The 23,514-nt window shown below is 47.3% G+C and overlaps 2 protein-coding genes across 8 annotated transcripts in view; one reads left to right on the forward strand and one right to left on the reverse strand.

The window, feature by feature from the left end:
* Positions 1 to 5,669, reverse strand: part of IFT81 (intraflagellar transport 81) — a 181,372-nt gene extending 175,703 nt beyond the window's left edge. For 2 of the 5 annotated variants that reach the window (XM_032431583.1, XM_032431589.1), the window contains exons 1-2: positions 5,511 to 5,597; positions 4,811 to 4,899 (exon numbers count right to left, since the gene is read on the reverse strand). The gene's annotated coding sequence lies outside the window, so the exon portion shown is untranslated. The other 3 variants (XM_032431585.1, XM_032431586.1, XM_032431584.1) reach the window with 3 other exon arrangements.
* Positions 5,646 to 22,339, forward strand: P2RX4 (purinergic receptor P2X 4). Of its 3 annotated transcripts, XM_032431593.1 has the most exons (12): positions 5,646 to 5,827; positions 9,214 to 9,361; positions 12,695 to 12,766; positions 12,862 to 12,934; positions 13,376 to 13,472; positions 17,564 to 17,644; positions 17,747 to 17,888; positions 17,988 to 18,124; positions 20,357 to 20,450; positions 20,592 to 20,657; positions 20,997 to 21,092; positions 21,846 to 22,339. In XM_032431593.1, the coding sequence occupies exons 1-12, from the start codon at positions 5,694 to 5,696 to the stop codon at positions 21,870 to 21,872; spliced, it is 1,167 nt and encodes a 388-aa protein (XP_032287484.1). In that variant the 5' UTR covers positions 5,646 to 5,693; the 3' UTR covers positions 21,873 to 22,339. The 3 variants fall into 3 exon arrangements, with proteins under 3 accessions (XP_032287484.1, XP_032287482.1, XP_032287485.1); XM_032431591.1 differs by having other exon boundaries at positions 20,357 to 20,657; XM_032431594.1 differs by lacking the exon at positions 9,214 to 9,361 and having other exon boundaries at positions 5,743 to 5,827; positions 20,357 to 20,657.
* The last annotated feature ends 1,175 nt before the right edge of the window (positions 22,340 to 23,514 follow it).

Below are 23,514 nucleotides of genomic sequence, written 5' to 3' on the forward strand. Positions count from 1 at the left end.
TCACACAAATATTTAATGCCCACGTTACCAGTGACAGTACATTTCTCACCTCTGGGAACCTAGTACCATAGCCAAAGTCTTTTCAATTCTAAGTTTCAAAGCCTACTAGCTTAAGGGGGAAAAATGAACATTTATTATCAGGGTATGGGGGCAAAAGCGAAACAAGGGGGCAGAAACAGGGAACAGAAACTCGGCAGAAACCGAAGAGGCCATTTTCTTAGTCACTCTCACCTCTGTGTCCCTTTGCCCATCTTTTCATTCTTCTGTTTCTGCAGACTCCCCGGCTGAGCTTCTCCATGGACACGACTCTGCCACAACCGGAAGGTTATATCAACTCAGTTCTAGTCATTTGCAGAGTGCCACAGTACCAGAGGAGAGAATCCGATTGGCCCTTTTGGGTTAGGTTCCCTATGTGGTTCAATTGATAAAGTCACATAGTATAAAAATGGCTGCTGGGGCCACATCTGTGAGGGAGGGGCAGTTTTTGGAGGAAGAGTGTTGTGGTAAACTGGCTTAGTGTGCAACGGAGGAACCACATGATCCAGTGTTAGAACTTAATCTAAATTAAAAATAAGCTCTGTGCAGGTACCTGGGTGGCACAGTTGGTGAGCGTCCTACTCTTGGTTTCAGCTCTGGACGTGATCTCAGGGTCATGAGATCAAGCCCTGCGTCAGCTCCTCGCTCAGCGCGGAGTCTGCTTGAGATTCTCTCTCCCTCTGCCCCTCCCACTTGTGTCCTCTAGCTCTAAAATTAAAAAAAAAAGAAAAAAGCAAAGCTCAGCTCTGTGTAAGGGTCTGAGGTGCTCCCCTCTGAAGAAAGAACCTGAGGTTTGGCCCCATTATTGTGTACACACGTTGTTTTTTTCTGAGGCCTTGACTATCTACTCCCTGTTTTTCTTTTTTTTTTTTTTTAAAGATTTTATTTATTTGACAGAGAGAGACACAGTGAGAGAGGGAACACAAGCAGGGGGAGTGGGAGAGGGAGAAGCAGGCTTCCCGCCGAGCAGGGAGCCCGATTCGGGGCTCGATCCCAGGACCCTGGGATCATGACCTGAGCCGAAGGCAGACGCTTAACGACTGAGCCACCCAGGCGCCCCTTTTTATTTTTTTAATTTGATATGATTCACACACCATAAAAGCCACCCTTTTGAAATGTACAGTGCAGTGACTTTTAGGATATTCACAAGGATTCTGCAACTATCACCATTATGTAATTTCCGGAACATTTCCTCACCCCCAACAGAAACCTCGTACTCATTAGTAATCAATCCCCATTGTACTTTCCCCAAGCCCTAGGCAACCACTAACTGACTTTCTGTCTCTATGGATTTTCTTATTCTGGACATTTTATATAAACAGAATCATAGAATATGTGGCCTTTTGTACCTGGCTTCTTTCACTTAGCATCATGTTCTCAAGATTCGTGCACATTGCAGCATGTATTTACGGCTGAGTAATATTCCGTTGTCTGGACATACCACATTTGTTTTTCCATTCATCAGCTGATAGACATTTAGGGGATCTCCACGTGTTGACTATTATGAATGATGTTGTGGACATTCATGCACAAGTTTTTGCATGAACATATCTTATCAATTCTCTTGGGCATATAGTACACCCAGGAATGGAACTGCTAGATCACATGGTGATTGTGTAACATTTTGATGAACTGCCAAACTGTTTTCCAAAGGGGCTGCACCATTTATTTTTCCCAGCAGCAGTGTATGAGTCTTCCAATTTCTCCACAGCCTTGCCATCTTTCTGACTGTCCCTTGTTTTAATTATAGCCATGCTAGCAGATGAAGTGGTATCTCATTGTGATCTTGATGCACATCTCCCTAGTGAGTGATATTGAACATCTTTTTATGTTCTTATTGACCATTTGTGTATCTTCTTTGTAGAAATGCTATTCAAATCTTTTGCCCATTTTAAATTGGGTTGTCATTTTACTGATTAGTTAGAAGAGTTAAAGAACTCTTTGTGCACCTGCTGGCTCAGTTGGTAGAGCATGCGACTCTCAATCTCAGGGTCATGAGTTCAAGCCCCACATTGGGTGTGGAGCCTACTTAAAAAAAAAAAAAAAAAAAAAAGAATAAGAAGAGTTAAAGACTCTTACTTAGGATATTTAAGATACTAGACCCTTATCAGATACATGTTTTGTATTTTTCACATACTGTGGGTTGCCTTTTCTTGACGGTGTCCTCTGAAGCACAGAAGTTTTAAATTTTTTGTTTTTCATTTTGTCACCCACCTGTGCTTTTGGTGTCATGTCTAAAAAACCACTGACTAATCCAAAGTCACAAAGATTTACACTTACGTTTTCATCTGAGTCTTGCAGTCTTGCTCTTACACTTCGGTGTTTGATCCATTTTGAGTTAATTTTTATATATGGTAAGAGAGACAGGGGTCCCACTTCATCATATGCACGTGGCTAACCAGTTGTTCCAACACCATTAATTGAAAAGACTATTCTTTCCTCATTGAATTGTCTTGGCACCTTTACTGAAAATCTCATTTTTTAAAAACTAAACTCCCATGGTTGTTCAGTAACTACACTCAGTCAAACATACGACAAATATGCAACTGAATGTGATTAAGATGTAGGTATGTGAGGTAACAGGGTGATGGGTATTAAAGAGGGCACGTGTGGTGATGGGCACTGGGTGTTATATGCAACTAACAAATTGTTGAACACTACATCAAAAACTAATGATGTACTGTATGTCGGCTAATTGAACCTAATAAAAAAAATCCATGCAGCAGCTTTGTAAGATAAAAAAATAATAAAATAAAGATTTTATTTATTTATTTGAAAGAGAACACACAAGCATGAGCAGGAGGAATGGCAGAGGGAGAGGGAGAGGGAGAAGCAGGCTCCCCACTGAGCAGGGAGCCGGGCGTGGGGCTCCATCCCAGGACCCCAAGATCATGACCTGAGCTGAAAGCAGACACGTAACCACCTGAAACACCCAGATGCCCCCAAAGGAAATCTTTCAATAAGTATAACAAAAATCAGAAATAACAAAAAAGAATTGGCAGCAATTTTTCTTTCGTAATAGGACTTAAAGTAGGGAAACTACCTCTGTAGGGAGAGTTGGGACTCCCACTTTTTGCTTTATCCAGTTCTGTATTGTTCGAATTTGTTACAAAGAACATGTTTTACTTTCCTAATTGAGATGGTCTTTCAATCTTTATAAACAATTGTCTAGGGGCGCCTGGGTGGCTCAGTCGTTAAGCGTCTGCCTTCAGCTCATGATACCAGGTCCTGGGATCGAGCCCCACATCGGGCTCCCTGCTCCGCGGGAAGCCTGCTTCTCCCTCTCACACTCCCCTTGCTTGTGTTCCCTCACTCGCTGTGTCTCTCTCTGTCAAATAAATAAATAAATCTTTAAAAAAAAGATTTATTAAAAAAAACAAAACAATTGTTTAACTTCAAAAAAAAAAGAAAAAAAAGAAGTAGGTATGTGAAAAGTCCCAGCTGTCATCAGCATTTACTTTCACTTTATACAAACTAAGATTTCTCTGGCTAGTACACTGGGTATATTCACTATCTTGACTGTGGTGATGGTTCCATGGGTGTGTGTGTGTATGTGTGTGTGTGTATATATGTCAAACTTACAAAATTGTACACTTTAAATATGTGCAGTTTTTTATATGTCAATTATACCACAAAAAAGCTGTTTTTAAAAACAGATAACGGGCAAGAATATAAATGAAATAACTTTCTTTTCCTAATCATTTTTCAAGATCAGCTTCTCTCGTTGGTCCTGAGGATATAATACCAACTAGTAGTTTAGAAAAACTTATTTATACATCTCTCCTACCTGCCTTGTTCCAAAACACAAGCAAACCATTTATTTTTTAAGATTTTAAGTAATCTCTACACCCAACATGGGGCTTGAACTCACAACCCCAAGATCCAGAGTCACACGCTTACCAACTGAGCCAGCCAGGCGCCCCCAAAACACATGCAAACCACTTAAATTCAAGATTTGTAAGGCTGGGACCATCTCATTACTGTGGGATAAATATTAACAAGAGCTGGAACTGAGTTTGGCTCTTAAGGAAAGAATTTTTAAGTCCCCTTCCAATGAGAATTTAGCAGCTATATATTCCTTTTCTACATAGAATTTAAGCCCTCCCAACTGCACCAAACTCAATTTTGGCAAAGACTTCATCTGCCTGTTCACCCTCATATCCCTAGCATCAAGAATACTGCCAAACACACAACAGGCACTCAGTAATATCTGTCAAATGAATGGATAAAATCCCACTTGATCACCACCTTTTCTTAGGACCATTTTGGACTGAGGCAGGTGGCAGCTCTATTCTTCCTTCTAACTCAACAATTCCATCTCTAGAGATAGACGCTATTTCCTTCAAATTTTATTATTCACTTTTTTCATCTGGAGCGGCTTAGGAACCTCACATCCAGGAAATGAACTAAAATATTTTATCAAAGATTATACATAGGATCCACAAACTAGACGCAATCAGGTGAGAACGGTTAGGAAAATCATGGTATACTCTCTGGAAGAAAGAGCCATTTATTAAAAATGATCATTATGACAAGTCTGCAATAACACAGAAAACACGAGGAGTATGAACCAGGAAAAAAAAAATCATCATTGCCTGTGATTTACAAACTAAAATTTTATACACATCTACCTGTGAGAATTTATACTCCACAAAGGCAGGCTGTTTGGGCTTGTTCTGTTCACTGAACAGGGCCTGGCATATTGAAGGTGCTTATTAATACTTGTTGAATGCATTAATGAAACTCAATATAAAATATATCTTTGAAAACATACCTGAAAGAGAATGAACAAACGTGGAAAATTATGTTCGAGGAGTAGAACCGTGGGCGTTTCCTCCACTTCCCTTTATTTTCCAATTCTCCCTAAAGTTGTGATAAAACTTTCTCAGTTGAAAGGATGGCCACAGAAACCCTCCCCTGGCTCAGGATGCTTCTTCCCTCCTCCTTTAACTAAGGAAGCATCTGAATTGGAGTAGGGGTGTGGCCTCGCTTCAATTCCAACAGGGCCACTGTATAGGGTGCGTGACTCCAGCCCAGGGCTCCTGGGGCACCTGACATTTAGGTTTTTCTTCCAGAGGTTGAGAAGGCACAAGCTGGGACCTCCCGAGGGGCTGCTCTTTCTCCTAAGCTGCCCCCGTCCCCCACAGGTCACTCGTACCTCCTAGACCACCTAAAGGAGCAGCTCAGTAGCCCCCCCCACCTCAGCGCCTCCCCCCCGCGAGGGGTAACTCATGCCCAAGGGAGAGGTCACTCTCCACGACGGCTCTATCTCCACTAAGGCGCTCACTCGTTCTCCCCGGCCCTCCAGAGGGTCATTCGTTCCCAGAGAGGAGATCACCCCTTCCTGGTAGAGCCAATGCCACTTTGCGGGGGTCGCTCGTTCTCCCCGGGCCTACTGACGAGGTCACTCGTCCTCAAGGGAGGACTCACCCCCTCTCCCCGGGTCCCACTCCCCGCGAGCGAGCCGCTCGTACCCGAGAAGGACGTCGCCTTCGCCCGGCCCCCGCCCCGAGGCGCAGCACCGCCTCCTTCCGGGCCCTCCCACGCGAGGAGCGGCGCCGCGGGCCGCCTGGGCGGGGCTCCCGGGCGCGTACCGGGCGGCGGGTCGGGTGGCCGGGCGCAGAGCGCGGAGCCGGGCGGCGCGGCGGCAGCGGGCCATGGCGGGCTGCTGCGCGGTGCTGGCCGCCTTCCTGTTCGAGTACGACACGCCGCGCATCGTGCTCATCCGCAGCCGTAAAGTGGGGCTCATGAACCGGGCCGTGCAGCTGCTCATCCTGGCCTACGTCATCGGGTGAGCGCGGCCGCGGGCGCTGTCCCCGAGGGGCTCGGGGGTCCGGAGTGTCGCGACGGCCGGGAACGCCCCTTCTGGGTCCTGGCCGTGCACCTGCTGCTCTTGGCCTAGGTCACCGGCCGAGCCCCGCAGGCGGCCTCCAGGCGCGGTCCGGGGGACGGCGACCAGAGGCGGATGACATACGCCTCCCCGGACCCTGGCCCCCAGAGGGCCGGGCGGTGGGCCGGGCTCCGGGGCAGGAGACTGCTTTGATACTGTGGTTTTTTTCAGGGCAAAGCCTGGCTAGACCTTCATCCTCACCCTCCCTGCTTCTTGTTCCGAGTTGCTCCATGCTGTCCTGTGGCTTTGCCCTTAACGTTTCAATCTTTGCACTTCACTTCCCATTCTGATGATCTGACAGAAACCAAGGCTTGGACTTTCCATTTGGTTCCTTTTGGGCCAGTGGCTTCCGGTCCTTTCCTTTAAGTATCATGTGGTAACCCAAGATGATGAAGAGGTCACCCTCTAAAAAGCATTTAAAGTTCACTTCGTTTTGTGGAGTGGTTGGGGGTTTTTTGTATAGGTACCTTCCTTCGCTTCATCATTCCCCATGCTGCCCTCTTACACTTCTATATGTCCTGCCACCTTCTGTCCCCTCACCAAGTGCTTAATTTTAATCGAGTGCACCCATTACAATTTAATGAAACTCGAGAGAAGGTGGAAATTAACTGGGCCCACTTTCAAGGTCCACCTGGGGTGTTAATGGTGTCTACAGCTGCTGAGCTGACAGATGTTACCCGTGCTGGCATTCCTTTTCTTAGAAGGCCTAATGCTGTGGTCCCCAGCTGCACTTTAGAAACTTGGGGAATCTTTTAAAAATGCTGATTGCTGACTCCCATCCCCAGACCTTCTGATTTAATTGCTATGGAGTATGACTGACTCCCCAAGTGATTCTGACGGGGAGCAGTTTGAGAACCAATGTCCTAATGTTTCCTAAACCTACCGAATCACGAAAGACTCACCTGAGGGACTGTAGAAAAGTAGCAGACCCTCCACCCTGGGGTGAGGCTTGGAATGTTAACACGGTCCACGGGAACTCACCTGATCAGGCAGGTATTGGCTTCTAACAGCTATCAGCCCAGCAGCAGTAAGTTCTGACAGGATTCAGTGAAATGGCTTCCCACATACGGGCTGTACATCGGAACCACCTGGCCCACTCCCAGGTTTGGATTCAGTGAGTCTCATTAAGTACCGCCACCAACTCCTTGCCCCCCAGTGATTGTGATGCACCCTTAAATTTTGAGACCTGCTACTAACTGGTTAACTAAACTCACATTGCTGGATTGGATCGGAAGCGTTTAGAATGAAGGGCTCTCAGCTTTTCCCTCTTGGCTTTTGACACTAGGGGGAGGATTAGTTTAACCCTATCTTAGGGTATCTAAAGTTCTAGACTACAGGAAGTATGCACCGTATGTGTGGCTTTTGAGCTCTTGAAATGTACCTACTCCGCTCTCACCATAACATACACACGAGGTTTCGAAAACATAGTGCAAAACAACCAAAAAAGTAAAATAGTACATTAATACACCTTAGATTGATAACATGTTAAAATATTTTGGATATATTCGGTAACATAAAATCTATCATTAAAATTAATTTTACCTATTTTTCTTTTTAACATGGCTACTAGAAAGTACATTACATATGTGGCTTGTGTTACCTTTCTGCTGGACAGCACAACTTTCTAGGGTTCCTGGAGTGTTTGCTACCTTGATCGTGAGGATCTCTATAAAGCAGTAAAAGCTTTATCCATCTTCCTATGATCAAAACTGACTCAGGATCTGAACTAAGGGCTTTTTTCTTTCTTTCTTTCTTTTTAACTCATCTCTTAGCTTCCTGATCCAATTCGTCTTAGACTAAACATGCATTTCTCAATTATCTAATTCTGTTATCTGTCATATGATGAGGAAGTAGTCAATTACATAGTGATCCCTGTAAAACCATGTGTCTCTCTTCAGCAACTCACTGAACACTATGGTAAAATAATGGTAACCTTCCTGCCCTAAGTTTCTGTGTGCCTGAATAGAATTAAATGAAAGCTTTATATTGCAGCTAAATTCCTAGAACCCCTGAAGAAAAGGCCTTATTTGGGGAAAAGCCTGTCTCTAGGATGGACAATGAATATGGAGACTGCTCAGACCAGACTAACGTATAAGTAACCAAAACCGGTGATTTTTTGAAGTCTCAGCAGCTAGGGCTTATAAGAGGAGACAGATGCTAGCATTTCTTGTTTCTAGAAATAATAACAACAGTAATAGTCACCGGTAGGTGTTTAATAACAGCTCTGGCAGGAAGGAGTTCTGATTTGTAGCATTGGCCCAATTTCCATGGTGGAAATACTCCCATCAAGGCCAATTTCAGCCTACAATGGCAACACAAACATTGTTCTAAACATCTAATAGGCAAAACTCATTTAACCTCACAACTGTCCTGTGAAATCCTATTATCATTCCCATCTTATTGATGGGAAAAACTGAGGCATAGAGAAGTTAAGCAACTTGGCCAAAGTTATGCCTGATGAACGGTGCAGCTGAGAAATGAACCATGATCGCTGGCTTCAGTTTGTGTTCCAGTGTCCTAACCACTACACGCTAATGTCTTTAGATTTTTAGTTATTCAGACTGGTTGTAAGGCCCCCAGTTCTTCCCAGAGAAGAGAAGCATACATGTGACCTGAATTCTTGGAGAAAAAATGTAAGAAACTAGTATAAAAAGTTACTTGAACAGTGAGATTCTCTTTTCTAGAGGGAATATAGCATACAGGGCAAGAAAAGAGGCTTCAGAAGCAAAAGACTTGAGTTCAAATCCTGACTTTGTCATTCGCTAGCTGTGTGGACCTTGGGCAAGTGATGTAACCTCTCTGTGTCTCAGTTTCCTCCTCTGTAAAACTAGAGAATAATAATGATATCTGCCTTATAAAGTCGTCAGGATTAAATTAGTTAATACATATATAGAGCTTAGATCAGTACCTGGCACCTGAAGACACTCAAATGGTAACTATTATCATAATTTTTGTCATTTCTTGGTAATTCTGCAGGTCGTCGCACGTTGGAAGTGCTCAAATACCTAATAAAGACAGCATTCATTGAGTACTTTCTTTGTGCTGATCACTATGCTAAGTGCTTTACCTGTGTCATCTCATTTATCTCCCACAAACCACCCTGTGTTTTAGGTTATACAGCCATTTTGCAGAAGTGGTAGTAGAGCCCCCCAAAGTCAAGCAGTTTTGCAAAGTCATGTAATTAGTGAACATTATACTGTCGGCCTTTGGCTATCAGAGGCTCTCTAGCAGCAGTTCAAATTCACAGAATCCTTATGGCAATTTAAGGGGCCTGTTTTATTTTGTAGGTGGGTGTTTGTGTGGGAAAAAGGCTACCAAGAAACAGATTCTGTGGTCAGCTCAGTTACTACCAAAGCCAAAGGCGTGACTGTAACCAACACTTCTACACTTGGATTCCGGGTCTGGGATGTGGCGGATTATGTGATTCCAGCCCAGGTATGCCTCCCACCGTGGCTTCTGTCTGACACCAAAGCTTCTGATTAGCTTCTTTCCCTTGACTGATTTGCACGCTTTTTTTTTTTTTTTTAAGATTTTTTATTTATTTATTTGACAGAGAGAGAGACACAGTGAGAGACGGAACACAAGCAGGGGGAGTGGGAGAGGGAGAAGCAGGCCCCCCGCCGAGCAGGGAGCCTGATGCAGGGCTCAATCCCAGGACCCTGGGATCATGACCTGAGCTGAAGGCAGACGCCCAACGACTGAGCCACCCAGGCGCCCCCTGACTTTGCACTCTTGATTAATGATTGGCAGAGTTCTAACATCGCGGAGGCCCAGACTAATTGTCTTAGTCCAAGAAAGCAGTGCGGAAGGATCTCTTACTGCCTTAAGGTCTAATAAACAATATTCAACCAGCTATGTTTCTTCAGCTTTAAATCATGGCTGGCTTAAACACAGACAACTCAGTCTGTCTCAAGCCCCGAAAGGTAGAAAAGCAAATATTTTAAATCCTGGGAAAAATTCAGGTGGAAATATTGCCTTCCCACATTTTGTATGTGCTTTATTGTTGTAAACCCACAAGGTGAATCTTTTCAGTGTAGAAAGTTGATCGGTAATTGGAGACCAAAGCCAGACTGGAAGGAAACAGACATAGGATTTCATCAGGAACAGAGGAGAAGGGAAGAAGGTGTTTGCTACAGCATCCTAGTATCCAGTCTGTTAATCCACAAAGCTCCAAGTTAAATACTGACTCTCTTCAGCCATGATAATGACTATGCTCCACAGCCAGACCCTGACATATCCCTCCGAATGGCTTCCGTGCTAGGATGTCTGGGGTGGCTAAATCTCTCTCGGCTCAGAGCTTGGCAAGGGAAAGCAAGGACTTCAGAAACTCTCTTTTTCTTCAAGTGTGTTCGTTTTCCCCCTGCCTTCTCAAGAGAAGGGTTTTGCGGGGTGCCCAGAGGGAAGACTGAGCGAATAAGCAATGCAGGTCAAATGGAACAGGGGATTCGTAGTTTGCTGGAGGTGGGTGGTCCTATGGGCATGCACCTGGGTCAACAGAGAGACCCCTCCTTTCTGTGAAGCCATGGCCTCGTCCTGGCAAGCTCTGGGGCCGTCACATTCAGTGTGTTCACTGGGACCAAGGAAGAGTGTGGGCCCACTGCTTCTGACCCTCAGTGGGAAGGAACAGGCAGCAGCTCTGCCTTCCAGCTTAGCTCTGGCCCCGGGGCTTCGTGAGCTCCACAGAGCTCCCTTCATGAGCTTTCACAATGGCCTCCTGCTTCCCCACAGATGGAATACAAACGTCAGTTTGCACCACTTCTACTCGGCTCATCTCTGGACTGAAGTTTCCCTAAGCTTAAAATAGAGAAGAAATAGGAAACAAACAGTAAACCCTATTGAATTGTTCACATCTATCTCAGGAGCCGCTGGAGCAGCTTCTGTAGACCACGTGAACAGCATGTCTCTGTGGGAACACCGAGGACGCTGACAGGGGTGCCAGGAGAGAGGCACGGGCTTCGTGCCACCACCTCAGGCCTCCTCTTGGGGTCATTTCCTATCTCCCAACATGGCTTGCTCTAGGCCTTTCTTTGGAAGATGCCAGCCATTCCCAGAGCTTCCACCACCTCGTCAGACCTGGGGGTGGAGATGTCTACAGACACTTTGATCCTTGAGTTACCCCGATCCCCCAGGTGGCTCCCAGTGCTGACTCCACTTTTCCCGGGAGTCTGAAATGCTGAGAGAAAGCTTCTGGTATTTCATTTTAGAATGCCAGTGCTCAGTGAGGGGGAGGTCCAACTAGAATTTTTGGGCATCTTTGTCTTTTACTCCTAATGTTGGAAGGTCCTTAGCAACCGACTCTTTAGTCTCATCCCCAGTGAACTGCACTCCAGAAACTTTAAATCAACCATTTGGCACCTTCCTAGGAGGAGAAAACAGAACCTTCTCGAAGGGAGGAGCGTCAGTTACGGACCCTGACTGGGTCTTCTCTAGAATGTTTTATTTATTTAATTTCAGTTAGGAAAGAAAACCAGCCAAACTTGGGACTTTGGTGGCCTTGTGTTTTTGTACCTCTGAGGTAACCTGGTTGGCAGACGATGTTTTGCGCACCTGTTGGATCTTTTCCCTCAACAAGCCAAGCTTTAATTAAGGAACCACCTCAGGTGATAGGCATTTCTTTTTCCACTGAGGTGAAATTCATGTCATAATATTAACTATTTCAGATTTAAAAATTCTGTGGCATTTAGTACATTCACAATATTATGCAACTATCACCTCCTTCTAGTTCCAGAACATTGCGTTACCCTAAGAGAAAACCCCACACCCATTAAGCAATCGCTCCTCATCCCACCCTCTGCCTTACCCCCACCTCCAGGGCAACCACTCATCTACATTCTGTATCTATGGAAACTTCATAACAATAGAATCATGCAATAAGTGGCCTTCTGTGTCCGACTTCTTTGACTTAGCGTCCTATTTTTGAGGTTCATCCACGTAGCAACATGTGTCAGGGCCCCATTACTTTTTATGGCTGGGTCATGTTCCATTATAGATACACACACAGGTATAGATAAACACAATCTGTTTATCCATTCGTCTGTCAATAGACATTTGGGTTGTTTCCACCTTTGGGTCACTATGAATAATGCTGCCATCAACATATGTAAACAGTAGGCCCCACCCCTACCCCTTATCCACGGTTTCAGTTACCCATGGTCAACTGCAGTCCAGAAACAGATGATCCTCCTCCTCCTGACATATCCTCAGGTCAGTAGTAGCCCAACGCTACATCACAACGCTCCCATCCCTCGCCTCCCTTCACCTCATCACGTAGCCATTTTATCGTCGCACGAAGAAGGGTGAGTACAGCACAATAAGGTATTTTGAGAGAGAGAGGCTACATTCACATAACCATTATAGCATATTATTATAATTCTATTTTAGTATCAGTTATTGTTGTTAATCTCTTACTGTGTCTAATTTATAATTTAACTTTATCACAGGTATGTACGTCTCAGAGAAGACATAGTATGTATGTATTTATATATATATATGTGTATATATATATATATATATATATACTCTCTGCGGTTTCAGGCATCCCCTGGAGATAAGGGGGACTATGGTACAAGTATTTATTTGAATCCTGTCTTCAGTTAGGTTATAAACTCTCAGAGAACAAGAGATCAAAAGATCATTTTTTAAATTGTTTTTTGCATGGCATGTGGGCAAAGTGAAAGGTACTGTCCTATTAAATGAGTGACTGGCGTTCTTCGTGGCTCGGCTTGATTCCTTTGAAGGTAACAGGGTGATGCTGTCTCCCTTTTGCAGGAGGAAAACTCCCTCTTCGTCATGACCAACATGATCATCACCGTGAACCAGACCCAGGGCTTCTGTCCTGAGGTAGGCAGCTTCTCTGGGAAGAGCCTCGGGCCTCAGGCCCCTCTCGTCGGCACCTGACTGACCACATGGCATTTCACTCTTTCTTCATTTTCCAGCTTCCAGATAAGACCACTGTGTGTGAATCAGATGCCAACTGTGTTGCTGGCTCTTCAGGCACCCACAGCAACGGTATGAGCACGTGGCTGTGACCCCACAGTAGACACTTAGCCTGGGGAGGGCAGCCCCTGACTAGATTGTCTCCTCTGTGGGGCTTCTCTCATAGAGAAATCTTCAGGATGGAGAAATCCCCCACATTCCCCAATTCCTCCACATGACCCTGAGTGAGCCTGCTGTTCAGGTTAGGGTCCCAGGATCTTCTCAACATTCACCTGTCACCCGTGCCCCAGAAGCCATCCCAGATCTTGCCCTGTGCTGGAGCTTGGCATCATCCTAGCGCTGCCCTTGGACTCAGGCAACTCTTTTCCTCTCATTTCTGGAAACTGTATAAATCCCAGAATTGGAATAGATCACGACTGATTGCACAGGATGCTGTGGTGGTGCTCCCACTCTCTACCTTGCAAAGTAGAAATTAGGAGACCCCTGCAGACCTGGGTCCCCTTGCCCCTGCAGGAATTGCAACAGGAAGATGCGTGCTGTTCAATGGGACTATGAAGACATGCGAGGTGGCAGCCTGGTGCCCAGTGGAGGATGATAGCCACGCGCCCAAGTGAGTCCTGCCCGAGGGAAGGCGGCAGGGGAGTTAAGGCTTGTGTGTTGTGCTCTCGGTGTCTGTGTGGAGTCAGGCTTCCGCAGGGCGGGGACCACAGGCAACCATCAGAGGCAAGGTGGGCCACAGTGTTTGTCACTTGTGATGGGACTGCAGCTGATTTATTTCCATGTCTGGACTCTTGTCAGTTGCGAGTAACTCCAGGAAACAGTTCTCAGTGCCTTACCCAGGACACACACATAGTAGGGGCAGTTTGTTGTTCAACAAACTACGAAGAGCCCAGTACGACTAGACCTGGGGCTCAAAGGACAGCTTCAGAGCCTCTACATTTTGACTCTGCTTCCCCCCATACTGGCTTCGTTTGCAGGACCCATGGTGTAGTCCCAGGAGGTGGCTCTGGGCTTACATTCCCCCAAGTCTTCCAGCCCAGTTGTCCATAGAGGTTCTAGATCTGTCCGTCATCACATCTTCAGCCACATCCCTCAGCCCACACTGTAGCTGGGGCATGGATTTTGCTTATCAGCTCAGGCCTGGGTCACCTGCCGATCTCCGGAGCTACGGTGGAGTCAGTCCCGCCCGAGGAACACAGCCTGAGAGTAGGGAGGTGTGGCTTCCAAAGGAAACTGGGGGTTCTGTTACCAGAAAAGAAGGGAACAGAGGCTGGGCCGGAAAATAATTAATGTCCACTGAAGTGTGTTGTATAAAGTAGAGCAGGTCCAGGGTTGCCCCAGAATAACATTTTTCCCAATAGTAATTTGCTCTGCTTGGACTGGGTAGGGTTAGAGGTAATGCTCCCAGAATTGCTTGCAACTCCAGCATTCCTTACCCAGCGTTCAGACTGAGGCCTGGACGAGGCCAGAGGCGCAGGGAGTCCCATGAACCCCATCCCAGGTGTGCAGCAACAGAAGGACCTCTGATTTCAAGATTGCTGAGGGCAGCAGCTCAGGCCAGGGAAGGAAACAGTAAAAGAAAAGGAATCTAGCATTTCTGAGGTGGAAAGGGTCTTACAGAGCTGTGCTCCCTCCCTAACATCAGTGCCACTGGCCGTGGGTGTCTACCGAGCGCTCACAATGTGTCTGGAGCCAAATAAACTGCTCTGTGTAAAATGCACTCCAGAGTCCAAAGACATTATGGGGGGAAAAAATATATATATGTGTGTGTGTGTGTGTGTGTGTGTGTGTGTGTATGTATAAAATTAATATTATGTGTTTACCTGGTGAAGTAATACTTTAGATATATTGGGTTATTATACAAAAGTTAATTTCACTTGTTTCTTTTTACCTTTTTTTTTTTAAGATTTTATTTATCTGAGCGAGAGAGAGAGCACACACATGCCTGCAGCATGGAGCAGGGGGGAGGGGGAGGGACCGGGGAGGGGGAGGGGCAGAGGGAGAGGGAGAAGCAGGCCCCCTGCTGAGCAGGGAGCCCAACTCAGGGCTGGATCCCAGGACCCTGGGATCATGACCTGAGCCGAAGGCAGATGCTTAACTGGTGGCGACTGAGCCACCCAGGCATCCTTTCTTTTTACTTTTTAATGTGACTATTAGGAACTTGGAATTACGAGGTGGTTTGTATTTGTGTCTCATTATATTTTCATTGGACAGCAAGGTTATAGATTTAATCCTGTGGAAGGTGATTTTTTTTAAAGATTTATTCATTTACTTTAGAGAGAGAGAGCACAGGGGGAAGGAGCAGAGGGAGAGGGAGAGAGAGTCCCAAGCGGACTCTGTGCTGAGCGCGGAGCCAGACACGGGGCTCAATCTCACAACCCTGAGATCATGACCTGAGCTGAAATCATGAGTCGGATGCTCAACCGACTGCACCACCCAGGTGCCCCCAGTGGAAGGTGATTTTTAAGTGTACAGTGATACATAAAATAACATGAGTCACATGGATAGACATTCCCATGTCCGTGCAAATTCAGCTTCTATACTTATATCAAGGAGGAAATCCTGGTTTGGGGTGTCTGTTGTCACTTGCTGATTTCCATTTCTCACAAAGAATAATCCCCAGATTCAGCACCTTGGGCAAACAGTAATACTAACTACAACGTTTAGTAATATTGTTTTGATTTGATTATATTTATTTGAACAGTGACCTCTGACTTGGGGCCAGTGATATCTCTTATGGTCATGATGGAAAATTTCATTTCAAAATGAATGCCAATTCAAAAAGTGAGTTGATCGTAAAAGCGGAAACAACCCAAATGTCCAACAACAGAGAAAGAGATAAACAGGTTATAGTCCATCCATGCAAGGGAATATGACTCAGGCATAAAAAAAGAATGAAGTGTTACATGCTACAACATGGATGAACCTGGAAAACGGGGTGCTAAGTGAAAGAAACCAGACACAAAAGGACACATACTGTATGATTCCATTCATCTGAAAGATCCAGAGTAGACAAATCTAGAGAAACAAAAAGTAGATGAGTAGTTCCCAAAGGCTGGGCGGAAGGGAGAATAGATAGCTACTGTTAAATGGGTACAGTTTCCTTTGGGAGTGATGGAAATGTTCTAGAACCAGATGTTGGAGATGGTTTGCACATCCTGAATGTGTTTAATGCCGCTGAATTAAACACTTTAAAATGGTTAATTTTACGTTATGTGAATTTCACCTTAATTTTTTAAAAACGGTGAGTCAATCTTAAAAGTATTGCATATGAGGGGCTTCTGTCTGGCTCAGTGGGTAGAGCGTGTGACTCTTGATCTCGGGATTTTGAGTTTGAGCCCCCACACTGGGTGTAGAGATTACTTAAAAATAAAATCTTTTTTTTTTTTTTAAAGTATTGCATATGAGGTAGACAGATGTGGGGGGAAAGTTATAGTATAGGGAATGACAGGGGCGCCTGGGTGGCTCAGTTGGTTAAGCATCTGCCTTCAGCTCAGGTCATGGTCCCAGGGTACTGGGATCGAGTCCCACATGGGGCTCCCTGCTCAGTGGGGAGTCTGCTTCTCCCTCTCCCTCTGCTGCTCCCCTTGCTCGTGCACTCTCTCTCTCTCTCTGACAAATAAATAAAATCTTAAATAAAAAAAGTATAGGGAATGACAGTAGTTCGAAAAATCCTGATATAATGCATCCCTCTGGATACAGGGATGAGGGGATTTGAAGCCCCGGAAAAGCACCTCGGTCAAGGCCTTTCTCGTCATCAGCAGCAACAGGCTCGGCTCTCTTTGCTGTGTGGCCTTGCTTCTGTCTCAGGGTTGAGAAGACTGTTGATACTGTTTCTAAACTCAAAGATTCCACCTGGATCAGGGGAGCCCCCCCCACACACACACACAGAGGGGTCTGCCTACAGCTCTGGATTCTCCATAGAAACCCACCAAAGAAGTGGGGTCCCCTCGGAGCCCCAGATTCAGGTTGTACTGTCAGCACAGAGCTGACGTGGCACCTCAAAGTCGAGGCCCTGCGCCAACAGACACGTGATTTTTATGTACTTTTGAGATGAGGTCAGGATCCACCCTGTGGGTGAATTTACCTTTGCTTTGACTTGTAAAACCAGATCTGTGGGGCATTCCCCTGAGAGCGCCTGAGGGAGGCGAGCTCTGGAAGCCCACAGCTGCAGGCGGAATGATTTCCCCGGGAAGCCACTAGGCCTCACCCCTCCGTCACTATTCCTCCAGCTCTTAAACTCCCGCTGCCTTCAGCAAGAGGCACGAGAGGAAGAAATGGAAAGGCTTGGTTTAGTCTCCCCTGCTGACCTGGTGTTTATACAGAGGAGAGGAGGAAATGCTTGAGATGTTTCACTTTTTTTCTTTCTTTTTTTTTTTTCTAAAGATTTTATTTATTTACTTGACAGAGAGATAGAGAGACAGCACAAGTAGGCAGAGTGGCAGGCAGAGGGAGAGGGAGAAGCAGGCTCCCCCACTGAGCAGGGAGCCGGACGTGGGGCTCGATCCCAGGACCCCAGGATCATGACCTGAGCCGAAGGCAGCCGCTTAGCCGACTGAGCCACCCAGGCACCCTCACTTTTTTTCTTGACAAAATGACGTTGTAAGGCGCATGTGCACGTGCTTTGTTAAAATATTGCCTAAGGATGTGAGTATACGTATATGTGTACTTTTATTAACGATATGTTACGATTTTTTTCAGACCTGCTTTTTTAAAGGCTGCGGAAAACTTCACTCTTTTGGTTAAGAACAACATCTGGTACCCCAAATTTAATTTCAGCAAGTAAGTGCTGGCCGGCCGAGTGAGTTCCCCGGTGTTTTAGAGCGACTTCTGGCTCTTCTTTGAGGTTTTCCTCGCTTCATTTCTGCTTCCTCTTGATTTCAGGAGGAATATTCTTCCCAACATCACCACTACCTACCTCAAATCGTGCACTTATGACGCTGTAACAGATCCCTTCTGCCCCATATTCCGTCTTGGCAAAATAGTGGAGAGCGCAGGGCACAGCTTCCAGGACATGGCCATCGAGGTAGGCACGGGCCCCTGGCTTCTCTGACAGTTTTCAACACACCTCATTCTAGAATGGGCCGCGAGGAAAGCTTGCTCTGTCTCTGCTCACAACCCACAGGGAGGCATCATGGGCATTCAGATCAACTGGGACTGCAACCTGGACAGAACCTCCTCCCTCTGCCTGCCCAGCTACTCCTTCCGCCGCCTGGACACCCGGGATGTGGACCACAATGTGTCCCCCGGCTACAATTTCAGGTAGGCGTGAGCTTGGGCCCTGGTTCTCTTGTGTGGGGGCCGGGGGCGACGGTGGCTGGATCACTCCCCAGTGGGGGGATCCATGCCCATCAAAGACCAGCACTCACTCAGCCCCCCAAGGGCAGGTCGGAAGGCTAGGTGCCAGAGAGAGTGTTCAAGCAGAGCCTTGTCCCTGTACTGATTTTGAGGAGCGGGTGAGCTTGTGATCCTCTGGACCAAAGACTGCTGGGGCCTGACCCAGGAATTAGTTTCTCAAAGACCAGGTCTGCCCCTGGAATCTCCAGGGTTCAGGGGATACAGGTTTAAGCCTCAGGAAAGGCCTTCACTGGCATTTCCCTGCTGAAAGTACCATATGTGAGTGTCCTGGGGCTGCCTTAACTAATTAACAAAGTGGGTGGCTTGAAACAACAGGAAGTTACTCTCTCACAGATCTGGACACCAGAGGCCCCAAATCAGGGTGTCAGCAAGGCCAGCCACCTTCTTTGCCTCTTCCAGGTTCTGGTGGCTCCCTGCGATGCTCGGTGTTCCTTGGCTCATAGACCCATCACTCCCGTCTCTGCCACCTTTGTCACATGGCCTTCTTCCCTCTGGGCACATCTCTGTGTGTCCCCTCCTTATAGGACACCAGTCATATGGAATCAGAGTCCACGCTAATTCAGTACAAACTCAGCTTAACTCATTCCACCTGCAAAAACCCTGTTTCCCTACTTGCATTTCGCATTCACAGGTTCCAGATGGCTACAAATCTTGGGTGACAGTGTTCAACCCAGGAGAGCTGGTCATTTGACGGAAGGACCAAGGGGCCAGGGTCAGGTTTGCCACTTCCTCGAGGTAGCAAAGACCTTAGCCATGTACATTTTCGTGGGCGCTCTGTGGCCTCTGTCACGGATTTTGCCACTCTTAAACAAAGCAGCCCTCCCAGGGGCCAGCCGAGTAGGTCTGAGGTGCGTTCGTGTTGCACTTGTCTCCCTCTAGTGGTGACGTGAACAATCAAAGACACATGGGATCATAGAACCATTCGGAACGGCAGTCGGCTATCATCTTGAACCATCTGGCTCACTGATACTAGGGCAGATATTTGCATTTTTTTTTTCCTAGGAAAGAAATCAGGTTTGTGTTGCTCTATCTCTGTTAGACGGTTCTAGAAACCATTGTGGAAAACCTCAAGCTTGGGTCAGAACCTCGGGACAGAGAGAAGTTTATGGGAGCCCTCACCAGAAGGACACCCATCGCCCTGACCTCCGCTAGTATCAGGCCCACGTGAATCCCAGGCCCGACCAGGACATGGATGCCGTGGGCCAGACCGATCGTGGGCCAAGAGTTCAGGCTTCTCTGAACCAATGTCCTGTGTAACACGGGCAGCAAATGGCATCATGGCTCAACAGTGCCCCCCACCACCACCATTCCCCCTTGTGGGTTTTTTGGGGTTTTTTTTAATGGCTTGAGATATCTTTCACCTACCACATAGTGCAGCCATTTAAAGTGTGGGATTGGATCGTGTTTAGTCTAGTCATGAAGTTGTAGGACTATCACCACAATTTTAGAACATTTTCATCACCTCAGTGAGAAAGCCCATACCCTTCAGCCGTCACCTCTGTCCTCCCTTCTGCCTCAGTCCCCGCCAACCACCATCTACTTCCTGTCTCGCTGGACTTGCATAGAAAAGGAATCACACACTGTGTGGCCTTTTGTGACTGGCTTCTCTCACTCAGTATCATGTTTTTTTTGAGGTTCATCCATGTTGTAGCATTTGTCATTACTTTATCTCTCTTTATGGCCAAATAGTATTCCGTTGTGTGGAATTTTATTTATTTTATTTTATTTATTTATTCATGTATTCATCGATGGGTCAGTGGTTCTTTAAAAAGATGTCCAGTGCTGATTCTGTGAGTTTTGTGGAGTTCCGTGGCCAGCTCCATGCCCCTACCCACAGGGCAGGCCCGGGGTTTGCTGCTCACTGACCACATTCTGTTAGTGGCCAGGATCTCCTTGAGACATGCAGGCGGCTCAGCTGTGATACGGAGGCTATTCAGAGTGAGAGGTTCCAGCTCAGCCACAGGAGGGGACAGTGATGCTGGTGCCCCGTGGGCCCTGCACCCTCCTGCCAACAGCCCAGCCCTCACGCTCATGACCCACAATGGCCGGGAGAGGCCTCGAGATGCTCAGGGGGATCCAGCCACCTGTCTGTCCCCGCCCTGTGCCTTCTGCCTCTCACCTGTCCTCCTCCCCTAGGTTTGCCAAGTACTACAGTCACCTGACTGGTGCCGAGCACCGCACGCTCATCAAGGCCTATGGCATCCGCTTCGACATCATAGTGTTTGGAAAGGTAGCCTGGCCACCCCCTCCGCTCGGGGCTCTGGTTCAGACCCAGGCTTCTGGGTCGGCCAGAGACAAGGGGCCCTCTCCCCACCTCTTACCTGCTCATGCCCTCTGTCACAACTTTTTCTTTTTCTCCTGTCATTTGGAGGCTGGGAAATTTGACATCATCCCCACCATGATCAACGTCGGCTCCGGTTTGGCGCTCTTAGGGGTGGTGAGTGACTTAGACTGCTCCTTCACCCCCGGGCCTGGGGCCCTCCTCAGCAGTAGTTAGCCCAGCGAGGTGAGACCCTCCACTGGCAGCTTGGTTCTTCCCCTTGACCCTAAACTCGTTTCTAGAATCGACCCTCTAGGCTTGTTGCGCTTGCCTCCAGCCCCACCTCACCTTTGCTTCTTCAAGACCGCAGCCCTTGGGGCCTCACCTTTTCCAGAGAGGGAGAGCCTTGCCTTTACTCTCCTTGAAAGATTCTAGGCTTTGTGGGAAGGGGCATGCGCAGAGTAGCAGGGGCGAAAGCATCCCGGCTCATCCTCTCTCACCCTGTGCCACACTCAGGCGACGGTGCTATGTGACGTCATAGTCCTCTACTGCATGAAGAAAAGATACTACTACCGGGAGAAGAAATACAAGTATGTGGAGGATTATGAGCAGGTAGGCCACCTCCTGAACTCCAGAAGGCAGGAAGGTCCAAGCACCCTGCCTCCTGCACCTCTTTCTTGTCCCAGTGGTGAGCACCTGGAGTACTGGGCTGTCTGGGGGAGGCCCTAGCGCAGTGGTGCTATTGGGCATGTGGTCAACCCGGGCAGCCGCACAGCGCTCCTTCTCTGCTCCACTTCTAGAACATCCCTCTTTAAAATCTAGCCTCGGGATACCTGGGTGGCTTAGTCGGTTAAGCGTCTGCCTTTGGCTCAGGTCATGAACTCAGGGTCCTGGGATGGAGCCCCGCATCAGGCTCCCTGCTCAGCGGGGAGCCTGCTTCTCCCTCTCCCTCTGCCTCTCCCCCTGCTTGTGCAAGTGCGCACTCTCTCATGCTCGCGCACTCTCTCATGCTCGCTCGCTCTCACACGCGCGCACTCTCTCTCAAAAAAATAAAATCTTTAAAAAATAATAAAATAAAATGTAGCCTCATTTTAATTAGTGACATCTCAGGTTAGTTACAATAGTGAGTATTATCACAAAACCCCACACTAAACTTGCCTTGCATAGCAAGAGGGGTTGGGTACCATGCTTTGAGACCCCCCCTGCATGAGGACTAACCTGAGTATGTTCCGTTGTGAAGGGTTGCCCAAAAGTCCTGGCTCTCACCTGCCGCAAATGGTCCAGACTTACCTGTGGGCAGCACGTGGTGGGTGTACGTTTATCCATAAGCATATCAATCAACGATAAGCATATCATTCTTTGCAGGGTCTTGGCGGTGCGATGGACCAGTGATGCTTCCTCCACACCTGGGCTCCCCCGGCCCTCATCAGAGCACAGCCAAGAGGGAGAAGAGGCTGCCGTGTCACCTCAGAGAAAGTTCCAGATTCTGAATCCATCTCCACTGCACAAGAACTTCATGGTCGCCCAGCTGTTTTGTGTGTAGGATGTGAATAGTAAACCACCCTGACACTTGGGGGTGTTGGGGCGACCTCTGGCCCAAGGGCGGTGGTGCTCCTGCCACTGCAGACCTGGGGGCCTCATCCAGAGCCAGCCTTCCCTGGGGGGCTCCCAGCTCCAGCTCCCTGTGAGACAGGCCCAACTGAGGCCCGGCACTCGGTTCAAGCACTTTATGAGGGAAGGAAGGACAGCCGGGTGTGGTCGCTGGACCTCTAGCACATGCTGTCACGGGACAATGTGTGTCCTTTGAGAAGAGGCACGTTGAGGTGGTCAAGGACCAAACATTAAAAAGATTTTCTCAATCTTTGTGTGGTTTCATAGCACGAACTAGAACTTTCCTCCCTTCCCTTTTACTTCAACCAGTAAACCCATTTGTTGTCCCAGCTCACTGTGCTCAGAAAAAAACTTCCTGAAGCAGTCTGCGGTTGGAGCTTAGGCGTTCTCCCCCTGCTTCGACCTTCTCCTGAAGGCCTGAGAGTTTTGATTTTTGTTAGGTTGTGTTCCTACAGAATTTACAAGATTTTGTCCTGTAGTGCCTGCTTGTCTTACCCGTGCATCTGGTGGTGTTTTTTGTGTTTTTTTTTTACCCAAAATTGTGGTACTACACCGTGGAGGACACAATTTTAGATAACAAGAGCATGGCTTATCCTTCTCCCCTCCCCTTTGCTTTCCAGAAGTCTCCAAACCACAAGCAGCACCACCTACACCTACTTTGTTTGAAATGTTAATGAGGTTATTTCTAGCTGCGCCTTCACACCGACTTAATTCTGCAACAAGTCTTCAGGATCTCCTTAAAGAAAGCTGCTTGCCTGCCCCCCCATCACGAATTCATTTCCAAGTACCGAAGGGAACGTTTATTTTAGAAGTGCCTGCTTCTGCTGGATAAAACCTGGGCTTTTGTTGCTTTGGGGGGCGGGAAACATTTACTGAACCCCTTTGAAAAAGCTCTGGTTCGTGCTGCCTTTTTGAAAAAAAAAAAGCCTGCCTGAACACACGGATCGAGTGGAGCTGGAATTTTTTAGGGACGGCTTTTCATCTTGCAGCCTAAGACGCATGGTTACTGGAGTGGGGAGAGACTTCTTTTGGCCTCCCTTTTTCTCAGAATGCTAAGGCCAGCTGGGGTGAAGGATGGGGGAGGCACTGCTTACTTTACTCACCAGGCCTTCAGCTATATTCCCACTTGCTGGCCCTCCCTGGCGCTGCTGCTTAAGTAGGGGTCCTTCACCTTTGCACCCATGGAGGGCCTTCCGGGAGTCTCTGGAACTCCTAAAACTGCAAAGCGATGCACCTGTGTTCATTTCTTTTGGCTTTCATTAGATTCTCAGTGGGGTCTTTGAATAGGAACACCTGCTCTTGACTCTTAAATGCCAGTATTCCAAAGTTATATTTCTGCAACAACAGAACAAGGAGTGTTCACACTTCATCTGCTGTCCCTTCATAACAGAAAGCCAAGGTTCAAAGCCAGTAAGGCAATGCC

Source organism: Phoca vitulina, unplaced genomic scaffold (genome assembly GCF_004348235.1).
Source record: "Phoca vitulina isolate PV1807 unplaced genomic scaffold, GSC_HSeal_1.0 scaffold46, whole genome shotgun sequence".
NCBI lineage: Eukaryota > Metazoa > Chordata > Mammalia > Carnivora > Phocidae > Phoca > Phoca vitulina.

What these genes read in the sequence shown, in the direction of transcription:
- P2RX4 (XM_032431591.1), top strand. Translation starts at nt 5,694, where the DNA reads ATGGCGGGCTGCTGCGCGGTGCTGGCCGCCTTCCTGTTCGAGTACGAC. An exon ending in ATCCTGGCCTACGTCATCGG is followed by an intron (nt 5,828 to 9,213) that starts GTGAGCGCGGCC and finishes TTTATTTTGTAG; the next exon opens with GTGGGTGTTTGTGTGGGAAA. An exon ending in TCCCCCGGCTACAATTTCAG is followed by an intron (nt 18,125 to 20,356) that starts GTAGGCGTGAGC and finishes CTCCTCCCCTAG; the next exon opens with GTTTGCCAAGTACTACAGTC.